This window comes from Pavona decussata, unplaced genomic scaffold, assembly GCF_977016875.1.
Source record: "Pavona decussata unplaced genomic scaffold, jaPavDecu1.1 SCAFFOLD_79, whole genome shotgun sequence".
Taxonomy (NCBI): Eukaryota; Metazoa; Cnidaria; class Anthozoa; order Scleractinia; family Agariciidae; genus Pavona; species Pavona decussata.
The window spans coordinates 276,274-291,432 of NW_028145497.1; the positions used below are offsets into that span (position 1 = coordinate 276,274).

A 15,159-nucleotide genomic window follows, 5' to 3' on the forward strand; every position below is an offset into this window, starting at 1 on the left:
TTAAATGTTCCTGAAAACGTATATCATTTTCGAAGAGTTTGTCAGTTTCCCACATGATGAGGCTTGGAAAGCTCGTGAACCCAAATGAAGATTAAAACTTCTGTACTTTTAAACTTTAAAAAGTTTAAAAATTCAATATAGGCAATATCGCTTGGTCACTTGTTCCATAAAGGTAGAGTTTATGATTGAGGAAGAAGTCGTTGGGAGCGTATGATTAGGGCAAGCCTGCAGGGCAAAAAGTTCATCTCCGAGTTTCAACAATGCAACTTACTTGGTAGGGCAATATTGACCCAGTGTGGCAAAAAGAATAAACAAATTAAATTACGATAAATTTATGAATGAGAGAAAAGCAGAAAACTAAAATGAAATATTAAAAGGTAAAAAATATGCTGAAATCCTTATGGTAGTTCAAGACCACAATAGTCAATGGCATGCTTTGGTAAGGTCGCTAAACGCGCCGTGACGGTGTCTTACATGTACATCATTCAGGCTAAAGCTAACTTATTCAGATTTAATAGGTAACTCGACAATGTGCTCACACGTATTTTGTTAATAACTATTTTCCTACAGAGTGTACAGGGACTAACCCGGCGATGCCTAACCCGATGCCTAGAATAAGCCTTTCAGATGAGCACCGACTTCGGCAAGAGCTGTTCAGTCAGACAAACAAAGATCGCATGGTTCGGCCCGTGCTGAATTCGTCAGAAGCAGTCAAAGTCAAGTTCGTGGTTCAGTTGAATTCCGTCGTGGATGTGGTGAGTTCTGTTCTATCCGGTAACAGAAGCTACATGTATATTATAACCCATAGCATGAAAGTATTTCGGAGGATTTATCTCTACGACTGACAACTATTTCGGCCTCCATTGTATGCGATTTTAGCGCTAACCTTACTAGTTTTGAAATTCCTGACCTGAGTATTAGTTTTTGTTAAAGCGACGTATGAAATTCGAGTTATACCAGAAAAGCAGAGCAGTGTAACATTATTACTCCAAATTAAAATCTCGTCGCTTTAATAGAATCTACCAAAGTAAGCTACATGCATAAAGGGGGGGGGGGGGAGAGAACTCTCTCCGAAGCAGAATGTCTTCAAAGTGCAATGCCAAAAAATATGTTTGGAATGAACCAGTATGTTTTCAGCCAGAACACTCTTTTATATGGTTTTTACTCTTTTGCCCACAAATTGAACCAAAATGAATTTGCTTTACATAATCTTATCTTCTCTTCTCTTTTATTTTATTTTATTTTTGCGTATTGTAAATGAATTGCCTATGAGATCTGTTTGAAGGAAAAATAATAAAACAAGAACGCAAGAAAGACAAACAAGCAAGGAAAAAACACACATTAGTCAAAACCTACTAAAATTTCATTCTTTACAGTACCACGCGAGTTGCCTAGTTGTTTTGACAACAAGAAGGTCAAAACCGAATTCAGCATGGACCAAATGAAACTGTATGCTGTAAACTAAAGTGTATTTCATACGGAAAAAACCGAATCGCTGGTTGTGCAATACATGTACATGGTGTATGGTAGCATTCGATCTTCTTAAAAGTTTCTCTAAATAGACGAAGGTCAGACCAGCCTCGCGTAAGAGAAAACCCTACCGCACACCGAAGAAACCAATTTGAGGGTTACGGTACGGAAAACCGAACCACGTCCAAGATAATCCGATCCGTATACGGGACATTAGCCAAGTAGCTCGCTCTGCCATGCAATTTGAGTAGCACGCTATGTGTAAGCTGGCAAAGCCGAAAGCTGGCAAGAGTCGCCGCAACGGTTTTAAAGTTGAGAACGAGAAACGAAATGAACAGAACCTTTTTCACTGTTACAATAACTTTAGAGCTAGACAAGGGAAAAGACCTCCGTTCAATGGAACAGTTTTCGCAATGGAGTAGCATTGTCACCTTTTGTAAGAGAAGTAAACGTGTTCAACTTATTAGAAACAATGTTATAAAATTCTGGTGTTTGAAACGCATGCAGCAGTACATGTATACACCTAAGATACGTGTATCTGGAAGTAAAAGTGGCGATAAATTACCGGGCCTGGGAAATCAGTAGTTTCGTGATGTTGTCGATGTATGATTTGAGGTGGACCGGAAAATGTTGGATAAACCTTGTGTCAAGGCGATTACCCAGAATAACTAGTTGTCAAAAGAGAATTTCTCGCCCTTTATCCTTCAGCAAGAATTTTTTGGTAGTAGTATTGGGAGAAATAAAAAATTAAGGATCCTTCTTCTTGCTGTCTTCTATTTCTCTTCGCCAACAAATCTCGTGTGACGAACTATACGTGCATCATTTATATTGTTAGTAGCGTATTTTAATACTCTACTAACAACAAAACTAGTTATTGCACGATTAGTTCTTTGATAACACGCACATGCAAATGTTCGCTGATTGTATAATTATATCTAAGTAATAAATGCTTTTAGTTGTCAGGTTTCCTGTGGACCATGACCCGTAACTGTTTGCAGTTACATGTTTTTCGTTATGATTTTACTGACCGAACTAACAGACTAACACTAGTACTTGCTCGCAAGTTTATTTTACCGAGTTTCAGCTCCACACCTGACCGAAATATAGCCATACTTTTTATTTATTTATTTATTTATTTATTTATTTATTTATTTTTTACACAGGATAAAAAAGGTCAGGTAGTCTCTACAGACACATTTATCAAACAGGTGGGTGTTTTGGATAAAGGGAGGGGCAAGTTCAAGTATTTTCTTGATGTTAAGGTCTCAAATGACAACGTCACACTTCTGCAGTCCCATCGGGAGATGTGCGTTCACTACTCTTGTAACGTTACTGACTAGGGACACCACGGGATTCTTGGTCCCTGACCTTTTTTTCGGGTCACCCCGCAGAATGTTGTAGCTGCCATGTTTGAGTCGAATTAGAGAACACGTGTTCGACAGTTGTTACTTCGATTCGAAAGCAAAATTAACGTTTAAGTTTAGAATAGTGTTAAAGGTGGGTTTACAACAACTACGAAATTATTTTCTCCATTTCATTTTGCTAGTTGGCCTTTAGAATAATTTCTGCAAAGAGCGCACATCTAAAAATAAACCATTTATAATCCGGGCTGAAAAAAAAAAAACGTCCAATTTGTAAGTGTCTACGATATAGATCTGTGAAGGTAGATCCTTTTGAAACGATACTCAGTCATCCGATTTGAAACTCGCTCAGAAACGAAAGAATTATCTCTCAGCCGCACATTTCAGGCGACGTCCAACTAAAACGGCCTACGCTGTGTACTTTTAATAAGCGAAGACGTTTAATTGCGCAAAAAAATGAAATGAGAAAGTCCAGGTGATCAGGTACCCACCTAGGCAATAAAAGGTCATATAGTATTGCCTTATTGGCCACTGATATCACCATTGTATGGCATGAAATTTTCGTGTATTTAGTGTATCAAGTGTGAATTAGCCAATATTTTGTGTTTTTCAGAAACTAATTTTTCCGTTTCTTAATACTGATGTTTGGGTACGTAACCAATTTTTGCGATTTCTCGACAAAACGAGTATGAACTATTTTGAAAAATTTTCGAGAGATCCAAGGGTAACATGTAAACCACATATCGAAACCGAACTAGCTCACTTCGATAATTCGAACAGTTTAGATGGGAACAGACGCACAGTAACTGTTTTATGGAATTATATTTTAGCTTAAAAAATCAAACTAAAAATTTTAAGTTCAAAACTAGTGATCCCTTTGAAAGGTTATTTTTACACCAGGCGTCTCTTTGTTGGAGTAAATGCGGAATTTTGTTAAATCATAATAAAGTTACTCCAACATACATGTAAGCAGTGAACTAAAATTCATTTCAAGTCGATCAGGACCAAACTGTGTTGTCACTTGAAACTTACTTTGAAGTGTAACGAAATATACACAAACGTGGAGTAAACTTTTGAGGATTTCGAAAAACTATGTTTACAATTCGTGAAAATAACCACAAAACGGTCAAAACTACAGGCAAACAAAATGTCATGCTAAGGTGGTTGGTTAATCGTACAAGGTCATTATCTCATTTCTTCTCCATGTTTCAGCGCTGGAATAACACTTTTCTCATGTGGAAACCAAGTAATTTTGGTGGTCTGAAGAAGATTCTTGTGAGTCCAGAGGAGATATGGGCTCCTGATATTGTGCTGTTCAACAAGTGAGTGAATGGAAGTATTTTCACCTAATCAGAAGTATTTTACATTATGCAAATTAAATTAACGCCCCTCTCTGTTAAACGCCCTCTTTCAATTCATAGCCTTATAAGGCGTTACCTAAACTCCGGTTGAAATAGATTCCTGAGGCACTAGTTTTAAGGACATTGTAAAATCTGTCCTTCTAACTTGCTCGTTAGTTAGTAATTCTGGATTTAACCCATCCTCAAAACAGCTTAGAGAATGAGCTTATAGTAAACACTCCAGGAGTTCATTCGAGTGAATTCGGTAGAGCCATTTTTTTTCTTGTTATTGTCATTTTTTTTATTCCAGCATATAACTAATGCATCTGAAACCAGAATGAGGGTGTAACTGTGAAATTAGGAACCTTTTAAGGTCATGCACTAGGATCTTGGCTACCAAGCAAGAGACAGCCTCATCTGAGACTTCTTTGAATCGTCAAACAGCTGTACTTCAAAGGTCTACAAACACCGTGTTACATGGGGTGCTTACCATTTACACAAACTACCCGGAGGGAAATTTTCGGCATAAATAAGAAATGATTTAGCTTGTCTTAACAGAAGATGGATAACATGCAAAATGTATGAACATCAGCTGTCAATCCCAAAAGGAGTAATAAAAATGCATCACTTTGACCAGAAGCCCATAATTTCAGAAGTACTCCAAACGGAATGATGCGTACCATTTGATTTTCCAACTGGAATTTCCTGGTTTTCCATGTAAACGGTAAGCACCTCAATTTCACCCACGCTTCCACTCAAAGAATCGGTCACTAAGTGTAAAATCGACTATTATTATTACACCTAATGGTACCTTTTTGATACGCTTCGGCGGTATATCAGGCGAGTTTGGTTGAGCCATGGTTCGTATTTTGGCGAGACCAAACGAGCCTGATATATGCCGCCGATTTAAGCTTACCAATAAGGTACGATTAGGTATTTACCGTACCCAAATTCAGTCCAAAATCCGGCGATATTTTTAGTAGTTACGGTAATAAAATCTGTCCAGTTTAGTTTTAGCGGGAAATTGATTTTACTCTTTTTACGACCGGAAAACACCAACTAAATCTTACACTGTAAAGTACGAAGTTTTTTTTTATTAGAACAATTTAATTTCAGCTTATCGTACGGTAACATTACTTTACTTAAGAGTGACCATGATATCCTGCAATATCAGATCAGTGACTTGATATCGTATGATGTTAGGAAAGTCAGACTAGGCTTCTGATTGGCTAATTGGGAATTTACATACGGTTATAAAAAATACTTAAGTCTAGCTTTCAGTAATCCAATAAAACACCATGAGTCCCGCCAAACATCTTGAGGATGCGGAAATTATCTGAGGTAACGGGTCTTCAATGCAAGGTTCTAAATATTTAAATGATAACGAAATATTGATTCCATCACTCGGTTTCTATTTTTCTTCTACTGCCTTGGAAAAGTGGCCACGGGCTTGATAGGGCAAGTGTTGAGAATATACTCTCTAGTTTTCGCATCACTTGGGTTTGTTTATTTTTTCTATAGTGCAGATGATAATGTTGCTCAGGCAGGCTACACAGAGAAGTTCAAGACATGGATCGTTATCTACCACAATGGGATGAGCGACTGGAATTCCCCTGTGTCCTTTAAAAGCACGTGTAACTTTGACGTCACGTATTTTCCGTACGACGAACACCGTTGTGAAATGATTTTTGGTTCATTAACGGCAGACAAGACGCTGATTGATATTAGGACCGAAGAAAAGCGACTAGAAAACCATAAAAGTGACAGAGATGCAAAAGGCACGGAGGAACACGACGACGACGACGACGACGAAGAATTTGGTACGCCGTACATGTACCGAATAATGCAGTTTTTAGATGACAGTCGTGAGCCAAAATTAGCCAATCACAATGACCTTAAAGGGGAAGTATCACGCAAATTTGATGTCATTTGAAAACCCCAAAAAGTTTGTCTGACAACAGGAACAAATAAATAATTGTCTAGTTTTGTTATCAATTATCACCCAAATGCAATAAAACTGTCGATTAGTTCCTCTGGCCAGAGACAGAGTAGGCCGGTATGGATTGAAACTTGAACAATGTTAAGCTAATGTTTTTCAAGTTCTCGCATTTTTGTTTCCAAAATGCGCTCGAACAGATCACGAGTTGTTCCTTTCAAGAATCAAGTTGCATTCTTTCCTCTCGTCATTCTAGAATTATTTGGCAGCTGATTGAAGGTCTTATTTCATCATTTTTAACAAAAGATATCAAAAACCCATGAAACTTCCCTTTTAAGCGGTATTATTTAGTAGGCCTACACCTGGCCTAAGGCTCTACTTTCCCTCGACCCTGATGACCTGAAGCACCATTGCGTTTATGAATTAGAGTATTCCTCTGTTGTTCGTTCTTTTTTTTTCTCTCGACTAATACTGGGAGACGTCGCAAATGTTGCAGATTGCCCACATAACGAGCCAATCAGAACTCAAAGAAAAACAAGTAATAAGTCAATCGTAGGAAAACGAACAAGGTAGACAATTGTCTCACTTGCTGGGAAAACGCCAAACTTGACTTCATAATCAAAACTAAAGACTATTAAGGCTATTGACCTAAAATCAATCGAATTGAGGGTTTAAATTACATTAAGTTTTCGCATTGAAAATCACGTCAAAAAGTGAAGAATAAAAAGTTGTCAACAGGCTACCGCAAATTCTTAACCAAATTTATGTCATAGGCCTTCTTACGTAGGCATTCATCTTCTCCCAAATGAAGTAAATATTTAACATTTACAGCATTTCAAATTAACACTTCTGGCTTTAATTTCAGAACAAATAAGCAACAATGGTGGTTGGTCAGTTCAAATGGTTGAGGCACGTAGGAAAGAGAGGATTCCCAGGGAACACCCCTATCCATTCACAGAGATCCACTTGACCTTCGTAATCCGCCGCAAGCCACTTCACTTTGTCGTCTTCTCAATGATGCCCTGTATGTTAATCGGAGCCCTTATTCTTGTTAGCTTCTTCATCCCTGCCGAGAGCGGAGAACGAATCGGTTTCAGCTGCACGGTCCTTCTCTCCGTTAGTGTATATTTGATCATTGTGACGGAAGCTCTGCCAGAGCAGTCGGACACGCTGCCATTGATCGGTGTATACTACATAATAATCATGATGGAAATAGGATTGGCGTTGACCGCCACCATTGTTGTACTCAAAGCACATCACTGTACCTCCGAGCCACCTGCATACCTCAAATGGTGCTTGTTCATCAACAAGTTTTATCGGTGTTGCCGAAAGGCCGCTAAGCGGAAACGCTCGACCAAAATCGAATCCCCGGTGCAAGTAATGGTGGTAGATTGCGAAAGTGGTAAATCAGATGATTGCAAGATGGAAGATGGTCAGCTGCAGGTAACGGAGGATAGGTACAGGAAAAAAAGCTTTTTTGACATGAGAAGTCTCTCAGGAAGCTCCTCAAGCCAGCTGTTCACTAACAGTGTCATGAACGTGCAAGAAGAGGAAGAAGACTGGATCGAGACTTGGCGTCAAATTGGCAAGGCCTTGGATAGAATTTTCTTCTGGACTTTCGTCGTTTCTTTCTTCGTTTCGACTATTGTTGTGTTCACCTACGGTCCTTCCTTGGCCAAGCCTCTGAATGCAGAAATGGACAAGCTATATGATGTAAAATGATCTTTCGCCTTTTTCACACCACATATCAATTATCCATACTGGCTTCTCAGAACTATACTTTTTATCAAAGTACTCACACGGATAAATGCGCTTTTGCATTTGGAAACGGGTGTGATTTGAGTTTGGCTACGCTTGCTAGAATTTCGAAATGAAACGAGCCATTGTTAGAGGTTCTTGTCTCAAAAATCGCTAGTTATTAAAGACAAGAAAATGAGTACTGATGACATACTTATGAATCATAAGTATGCATTTTCAAGGGTAAAAACGTAGTAAAGGGATACATTTTTTTTTAAAAATGTGTTTACGAGAAAAGAATGATGTTTTATAGTCTACAAGAAACGGATGAACGAACATCGTTTCTTTCGGAACATGGCGGTCTGTAGGATATTTTTATTTCAGTCGCCCTTAGATTTTACTCTCTATTAAATAGTTATAATTAACAGGTTTCATTCTTCCCCTTGTTACCCCTCTATCAATCATCTTTCTTCACTAATATTTATTGATTAGTATACTTTATTTATTTATTTATTTATTTATTTCTTCCGTTACCTAATGAGTTACATTGTATTCATTCATAAGCATTAAAAGTGTCATGATTTTACAAAGACTAATGTACAAAAAGACAACTACGAAGTTTTCACAATGTGGAAGTTAAAGGGTTATTCAGGTTGAAACTTTTCACCCTCCTGAGCATTAAATCAAACGTTTTAAAAGTCTTTTTTGTAATTTTTCAAATAACGTTAAATTATAGGGGCTTGACGTTTTGGTCAGTCAAAATCGTAATTTTGGAATTTCTTTGGGGTTAAAATTTTGCACACAACCTTTGGAATACTGAACATTTCCAGAGAATATTCATACCCACTTAGTAAATGGTAATTGGATTTTTGAGTTATCAAAACGTCAAAAGGGGTGAGGGCAGAGAAAATATTCCTTTAATTAAAAATAAAGAAGGCCTAGGGGATTTTGTTTTTAAGCTCTAGGATCCTGCACCTTTTTGAAAGCGTTCAGATCCACGCTTGACACGTCCATGTTAATCAAAAGTAGAGCAGGGTAAACAATCACCCTATATGTCTTGCAAAACTTAAAGGGGAAGTATCATACGGTTTATGACCTCTTTTGTTAAAAGTGGTAAAAAAGACCTTCAATTTGCTACAAAATGATTTTAGAACAACGAGAGGAGAGAAATCAACTCAATTCTTAACAGGAACAACTCGCACTCTGTTCTAGCACATTTTGAAAACAATACGAACTCTTAAAAAACATTAGCCTAACATTATTCAAGTCTCAATCCATTCCGACCTGATCTGTCTCTGGCAAGAGGCACTAATCGACAGTTTTATTGCACTGGGGTGATAATTGATAACAAAACTAGACAATTATTTCTTTTGTTTCTGTTGTCAGACCAACTTTTTGGGGTTTTGAAATGACATCAAATTTTTGTGATACTTTCCCTTTAAACCAATCATAATTCATTTCAGATAAGCACCAATGATCACTCGTCCTAGATCACCGAAACCGCAATCTTGAAAGCGGAGATGGCCCTGAGGTTGTTGGTGAGAACAACTGAGACTTCTTTTGTTCTTCTTGGTGTCTTTATATTTTATTTGAAAGAATACTTATTAAAGCTATAAATTATACTATCATGCAAAAAGCTATACTGTTGAAAAAATAAATAAAGATTTTTAAAATGATGAGTATGCACCAGCAGGCACTGGCTCGGTTTCTTTCCGTGCCTCGGAGATAATTCTCTCATCACTGGTGAGAACCTTTTTAGTGGATATTTTTGAGATGACATCTTCTCGGGTTTATTCTTATCATGTTACTCAAATAATATCAAAATGTCAAGACAGCTAGAACAATACCTATACTCTACACGTTTTCATTTCCACCTAGCAAACAGCAGATAGTGTGTTTTACTGATAGAACATGCATCAAAGGCTTTTCCGTGAGATGCCGATAATATTTCTACGCAAACATTTAAGATGTACACAAATTGTTGTGAAGAAGAACTTGCACGTTTAAAAATAAAAGCTAATTTACACGTACTGATTTATCGGCCCGATTACTTTTTTCAGTTACAAGGGCAATTCACAAGTAACAATTTGTCGCCCAAATTATTTTTGTTGGTGTAGCGCGGAATGAAAATGGGCCTAGCTATAGTTGAAAAAATCATTAGCATTGCAACACATTTTCCGTCTCAATTAGCCTTAAGATAAAATAGAACAAGATCAACCCCAGCCACAACAACTAGCTAGCATTGGTATACTACTACTCGCTAGTCAGGAAAATGTTTTACTGCTTATACGTTGATTCATTCGAAGACGAGAGGAGAAATTGATCATTTCACTAAAAAAAAAAAAGAAAAGACAGCGTCTTTATTTTAATATGTACAAACAGCGTTCTTGTGAGCTTCACCTCAAGTTAGATTGTTTTAAGCGAATAAATATACAATGAAAGAGCCTCTGAACTTGTGTATTATTGCTAATATTTTAGCTTGTTAATTATTTTAATGCAATAAAATAAACTGTCCAAACATTTCACAGACAGTGCAAATACTTGAAAAATTTGAAATTATTTGATGTATTTGTCATAGACAGGGAAATTGATGTACGGGAAGTTGACTATCATCTCGAAGCTCAAAAAAGAAATTCAGTAGAAAGAAAAATATCAATCGAACTACCCAGGGTAATTGTTCATTATTTGAAAAGTCTGTTTAAAACTATCTATTTAATAAATTCACTTGATTCACAGCAGTCAATACCATAGCCTGATAGTGACCGCCGTATATTGGTCGAAACGTAACCATCTACACCAATACTACGCTACACAATCGTAAGACAAAGCGTTAATATTGAGCTATCATTCCAAACCACGATCAATAACACCATTTGTGACATAAACTGACCATTTTTGGCGTCTGAAATTTCCTAGTAAAAAAAATGTGTCACCGAAATTTCTTACAACAAGTTACGTATCATTGTGCAAACATTGGGGGTTATTGCTTTTAATTGCATTTTCTTGAAATCATTCTTTTGACATCTTGTCAGTATGAGTTTTTACTGTCTGTTGAAGCGAAAATTCATCCCGCTGAACAGCAAGATAGAAAAACTTCACGAGCACCGAAAATGATTTTATTTGCAGGGTTTTTACAGCTTGCTTCGGAAAAATTTTGTTGGTATCAATGCCGTTAGTCAGAGCAGTAAGTATCATTACAGTTCTTTCAGATATTAAATTTGTGTATTGTATTGACGAATTTTTCACAAACGCAAATTTCGCAAGTTATCTTGTGAGCAAAGCTTCTACAGCTCCTCATGTCCCTTGTGTAAGTTAAATTACATGTTGACATTTTCCTGAGTTATATCCTTGCATATAGCCTACAAAAGCTGACAAACTTGGCGTTTTTTAGTGCGTGTGTGTGTCTCTAAGGGTAAAGCAGAGAAAGTTGAATGTTGGTCGATCGATCGATCTAAATTTAGGAAGTAGTAATTAAGGATTCAAAAATCCGGATTCAGATTTTCCCAAAGAAACACATCCTAAACTTTGTATTTTCTATATTATTCTTGTGCTTTTCTGGAGCGGTTTTTCCGAGGCTTTGGGGAAATCAAGGAATCCAAGATGGCGGATAGATAAGGTTAACATGAATGCATGCATTATTGGAGGATCGGAATATTACCGGAATTAACTGTCGCCAGAATTAGAAAACCATCAAATGCGATGCGTGATAAGTATTGAGTTTGAGTTTGAGTTTGAATTTTATTAAAGGTCTCAAAGGTACATGTACCCTTTTGAATCGTCGTTGTCAGTTCTTGAAATTCAAAACAAGCTGTTAAAATACAGTTGACGGGCTAATAACGTTACCGGGCACTTTTCATAAGTAAGGGCCGGCTTACTGGAGCGAATGGCGTGGAAACCGTCAGTCGCTAAATGAACACGCACTATAAATTTGTATTGTATTCGTACGTGCGTTCTGTTTTCTTGCAGCCTACAGTCGTCGATTAGAACTAGTGACGATAAAAAAAAGAGAAAAAGAAAAAGAAAAACAGCAACAGACTAGTGATTGCCATCTAACAAATTTCGATCTATTACAAGATTAAAAAATTGTATATTCGTAACAAAGTAAAACTTAATTTTTTACAATGATAACATCCTTGTCATCGTTCTTTTCATTTCATATTAATTTCTAAACTATCGGATGTTTCTGGATTCATTGAATCATTAGTGAAAATTTGTAAAATACTAATTGAATTTTTAGCTGTTTACACATTTTGACGGCCAAATCCCAAATTACTGTAAACAGTCAGTTTGCCATCAATGTATTCTTTCTAGAACGGAAAGAACCACATGCAAGAGAATGAATACGAATCTTATTCCGGGTTAAAATGGCAACCTTTCTGTTTCAGTGAAATAGAGACTCTTTTCCTTAATCGTTAACCTACTTATATGAATCGAAATTCTTCAAGGCTATTCTACTTTACAAATTTAATATAACAATATGAATTTTTTGACAGGTTTCGCCGCTATGGGTTAATTGGTTTTTCGCCAGATTTATTTTAAAATTACGGTAGCCAACAATGGAGTATTTTCAAATGTTATATCAAACGATTAAAAAATTTTGCTGTGTCAATTATGACAGTACAAGGCTCCAGAAATTCCCAAAAACTACTAACACTATACACAATTTTGGTTAAAAAGAAATGTTGCTTACATTTTGGAAAATTTTTTTTAAACGCTTGCAAAATCTCGATGGATAAGATAGCAAACCATCTATTTACGTATTTACTCAACAGGGAACTCAATCTTAACTTGTCAACCTGCCTTTCTCTCAGTTGATTCATTTGATTTATTTTCAGACAGCTGTGAGGCTACAGCAGGGATCTCCTCCTCCGCTAGCCTGAGTAGAACACACATTCGTTAGACAACAGATTTAGTTTGCGTCGGAGTTTTGCCACATAATAGCCAAAGATATTTGAAGGATAACTTTGGTGGTCATCTTGGAACCGACGAGAAAAATAAACAGTTTTAAAAAAGCCGAGGGCAAGAAGATGAATAACACAACTTCTTTTCAACAAGTCGAACATTCTCAACCATCTGTAGAAATTGCATCCCTCACCAAAGCCGTAGACATGGTCTATTTAGTGTCAGGAATATATCTCTCAATCATCGCCGCGGTAACAGTATTTGGTAACGGTCTTCTTCTTCTGGCAATCATCAAGGATCCGTTCAAGGCATTCAGGACACCCACAACAGTTTTTATAGTGGGGCTTGCGTTGGCTGACTTTCTTACTGGGCTCATAGTAGATCCATTAACAGCCTTCCTAGACATTGCTTCTTATTTGAAGCTCTTTAACACAAACAATGCCAACATGGCAAAGATTCTAGAAGCCTGTATTCAAGTTAACATCCATATTTCGTTTATTACGATGAATGCGTCTTTCCTAATTCTCCTCGCCTTAACAATTTGCCAGTATGTCGCGATATCGTTCCCGCACAAGCATCGCACGTTGGTGATTCGCCGAAACACCATCATTGCCCTTGCTGTAATCACAATATATTCCGTTATCTTCTCTCTTCTCTCTGAATTCGAGGTTCCTCTGAGAATCAAGCTAGAGATAGACACACATTTGAACACTAACGTGGTCGCGATTATTCTTCTTCTGTGCTATGTACTTCTCTACCGAGCTCATCGCGTGCATCTTAACAGCGTGAGTAGTCTGGATGATAACGATAGTCAGAGGAAGCGGAGGAGAGAGCAGCAGCGTGAATTCACCGCCTTGAATCTGCTTCTAGTAATCTTTCTTCTGATCTTCACCCTGCCATCCATTATCTTTTGGAATCTTATGCTTTACAGCTATTACGACCGGCACTTGTTATCTCTTAGGGAGAATTTAAGACTCGATCTCTCAAGAGTCCTTACATTTGATGTGCTGGTCATGAAATTCGCCCTGGATCCTTGCATTTACGCTTGGAGACTCTCAAGGTACCGCAGTGCAATCATGAATATTATGAGGTGCGGACGTGGTGGACTTGCCGTTGATGACTTTTCCGACGGAGGAAACAGCCAAGAGCGTCCTCAAACCAGCAGTATGTTGATTCCGCTAAACAATCCTACTCATCGGACAGCATCGGAGATTGAAAGTTAAAAATGAAAGGATACGACAGTAACAGAAGCAAAAATACCAGAGACGTTTGTTAAATACTTAACTTCAGAAAATATATGAGCGCGATTTTTTTCTTTCATTTTGAATTAAGTCGAATATTTCCGGTTCTAAAATAAAACAGCAAACCTGCAATGACTGCTATGAACTCAAATAAAATTAAACTTAAATTTAACCTAAGGCCACTTTTACCATGACCTTCACTTTAAACTAGCTTTTCATCATAATGATAGTGTATATATGAGTTCTTGTTATATTACCACTCAGTTAAATATTTCTGAGAAAGTCCGTAAACGGTGAATAACATTGGATGATATGGTCACCTATATATAAAGATTGTTAGAATAAAAAAGCAGTCAACAAAAATGTAAGAAGGAACCTCTTAGCTACGAAATAGAAACAGATATTATCAATAGTTACGAAACAGAACTAACCATAGCTAAGCTTTTGAAGTCCCTGAACTATTTTACATATATAATATCAAGAAGAGATGCCGACCTCGGGAAGGGGATGGGGAGCCTTTTAGTGCCTTTCCAAGTTTTAGTCTTCCATCAATCATCTTTTTTTTGATAATGGTAAATGTAACGGCGCAGTGCGTAGGGTACTCGCCTTTCACCAACATCACTCAGGCTCGAATTTCAGGTCAAATGTGAATTGAATTTGTTGTTTCGTTGTACGTGCTTTTAAAAAATTCATTTATTCATCCACCTCAGTTTCTTTACTTTAAGTTCTCATTTAATGTCCATACCTCTAGTATGCACACGTATAGTTCAAACATGTCTGACAGTGGAAACTTGTTTCAATTTCAATAAAACCTGTATTTTTAGCAAATGATCCTTGTACAATAAGCAGTTTACACCATCAATATAAACGTTCAAGGAAAACATGTTATTAAAATTGTTTCAAATACATCGTTTTGATGTGCATATCCTTCCTTTCCATTTCGTCTTGATTTTTTTTTTTCTTTCTTTTATTGACAATTGTCTGTAATTTAGAGTAATATGTTTGGTCTTAGTTATACGAAGGGGCCTAATGCCAAGCTCTTTCACCTTTTATGGGGTACCGGTGGGTGTACAAATACAAATATACAAAAACGTAACGTAACGTAATATGGTGTGAAAGTGCAATGTTCATAATTCTTATAGCATACAGCAGAATGGTTCTTTGTATATTAC

At 37.1% G+C, this 15,159-nt stretch overlaps 2 protein-coding genes across 2 annotated transcripts; both read left to right on the top strand.

Moving 5' to 3' along the window:
• The first annotated feature begins 4,057 nt into the window (after positions 1-4,057).
• Positions 4,058-7,862, top strand: LOC146476125 (neuronal acetylcholine receptor subunit beta-3-like). The gene is made up of 3 exons (XM_085114930.1): positions 4,058-4,153; positions 5,693-5,991; positions 6,973-7,862. The coding sequence occupies exons 1-3, from the start codon at positions 4,065-4,067 to the stop codon at positions 7,827-7,829; spliced, it is 1,245 nt and encodes a 414-aa protein (XP_084971056.1). The 5' UTR covers positions 4,058-4,064; the 3' UTR covers positions 7,830-7,862.
• A 3,039-nt stretch (positions 7,863-10,901) lies between these two features.
• Positions 10,902-14,903, top strand: LOC146476126 (adenosine receptor A1-like). Its single transcript, XM_085114933.1, has 2 exons — positions 10,902-11,028; positions 12,680-14,903. Exon 2 carries the CDS (start codon positions 12,872-12,874, stop codon positions 13,967-13,969), a length of 1,098 nt encoding a protein of 365 aa, XP_084971059.1. The 5' UTR covers positions 10,902-11,028; positions 12,680-12,871; the 3' UTR covers positions 13,970-14,903.
• Positions 14,904-15,159: the final 256 nt, after the last annotated feature.

Coding starts and splice junctions, on each gene's coding strand:
- LOC146476126 (XM_085114933.1), top strand. CDS start 12,872: ATGAATAACACAACTTCTTTTCAACAAGTCGAACATTCTCAACCATCT.
- LOC146476125 (XM_085114930.1), top strand. CDS start 4,065: ATGTGGAAACCAAGTAATTTTGGTGGTCTGAAGAAGATTCTTGTGAGT. Junction 4,154..5,692: donor GATATTGTGCTGTTCAACAA/GTGAGTGAATGG, acceptor TTTTTTCTATAG/TGCAGATGATAATGTTGCTC. Junction 5,992..6,972: donor CGACGACGACGAAGAATTTG/GTACGCCGTACA, acceptor CTTTAATTTCAG/AACAAATAAGCAACAATGGT.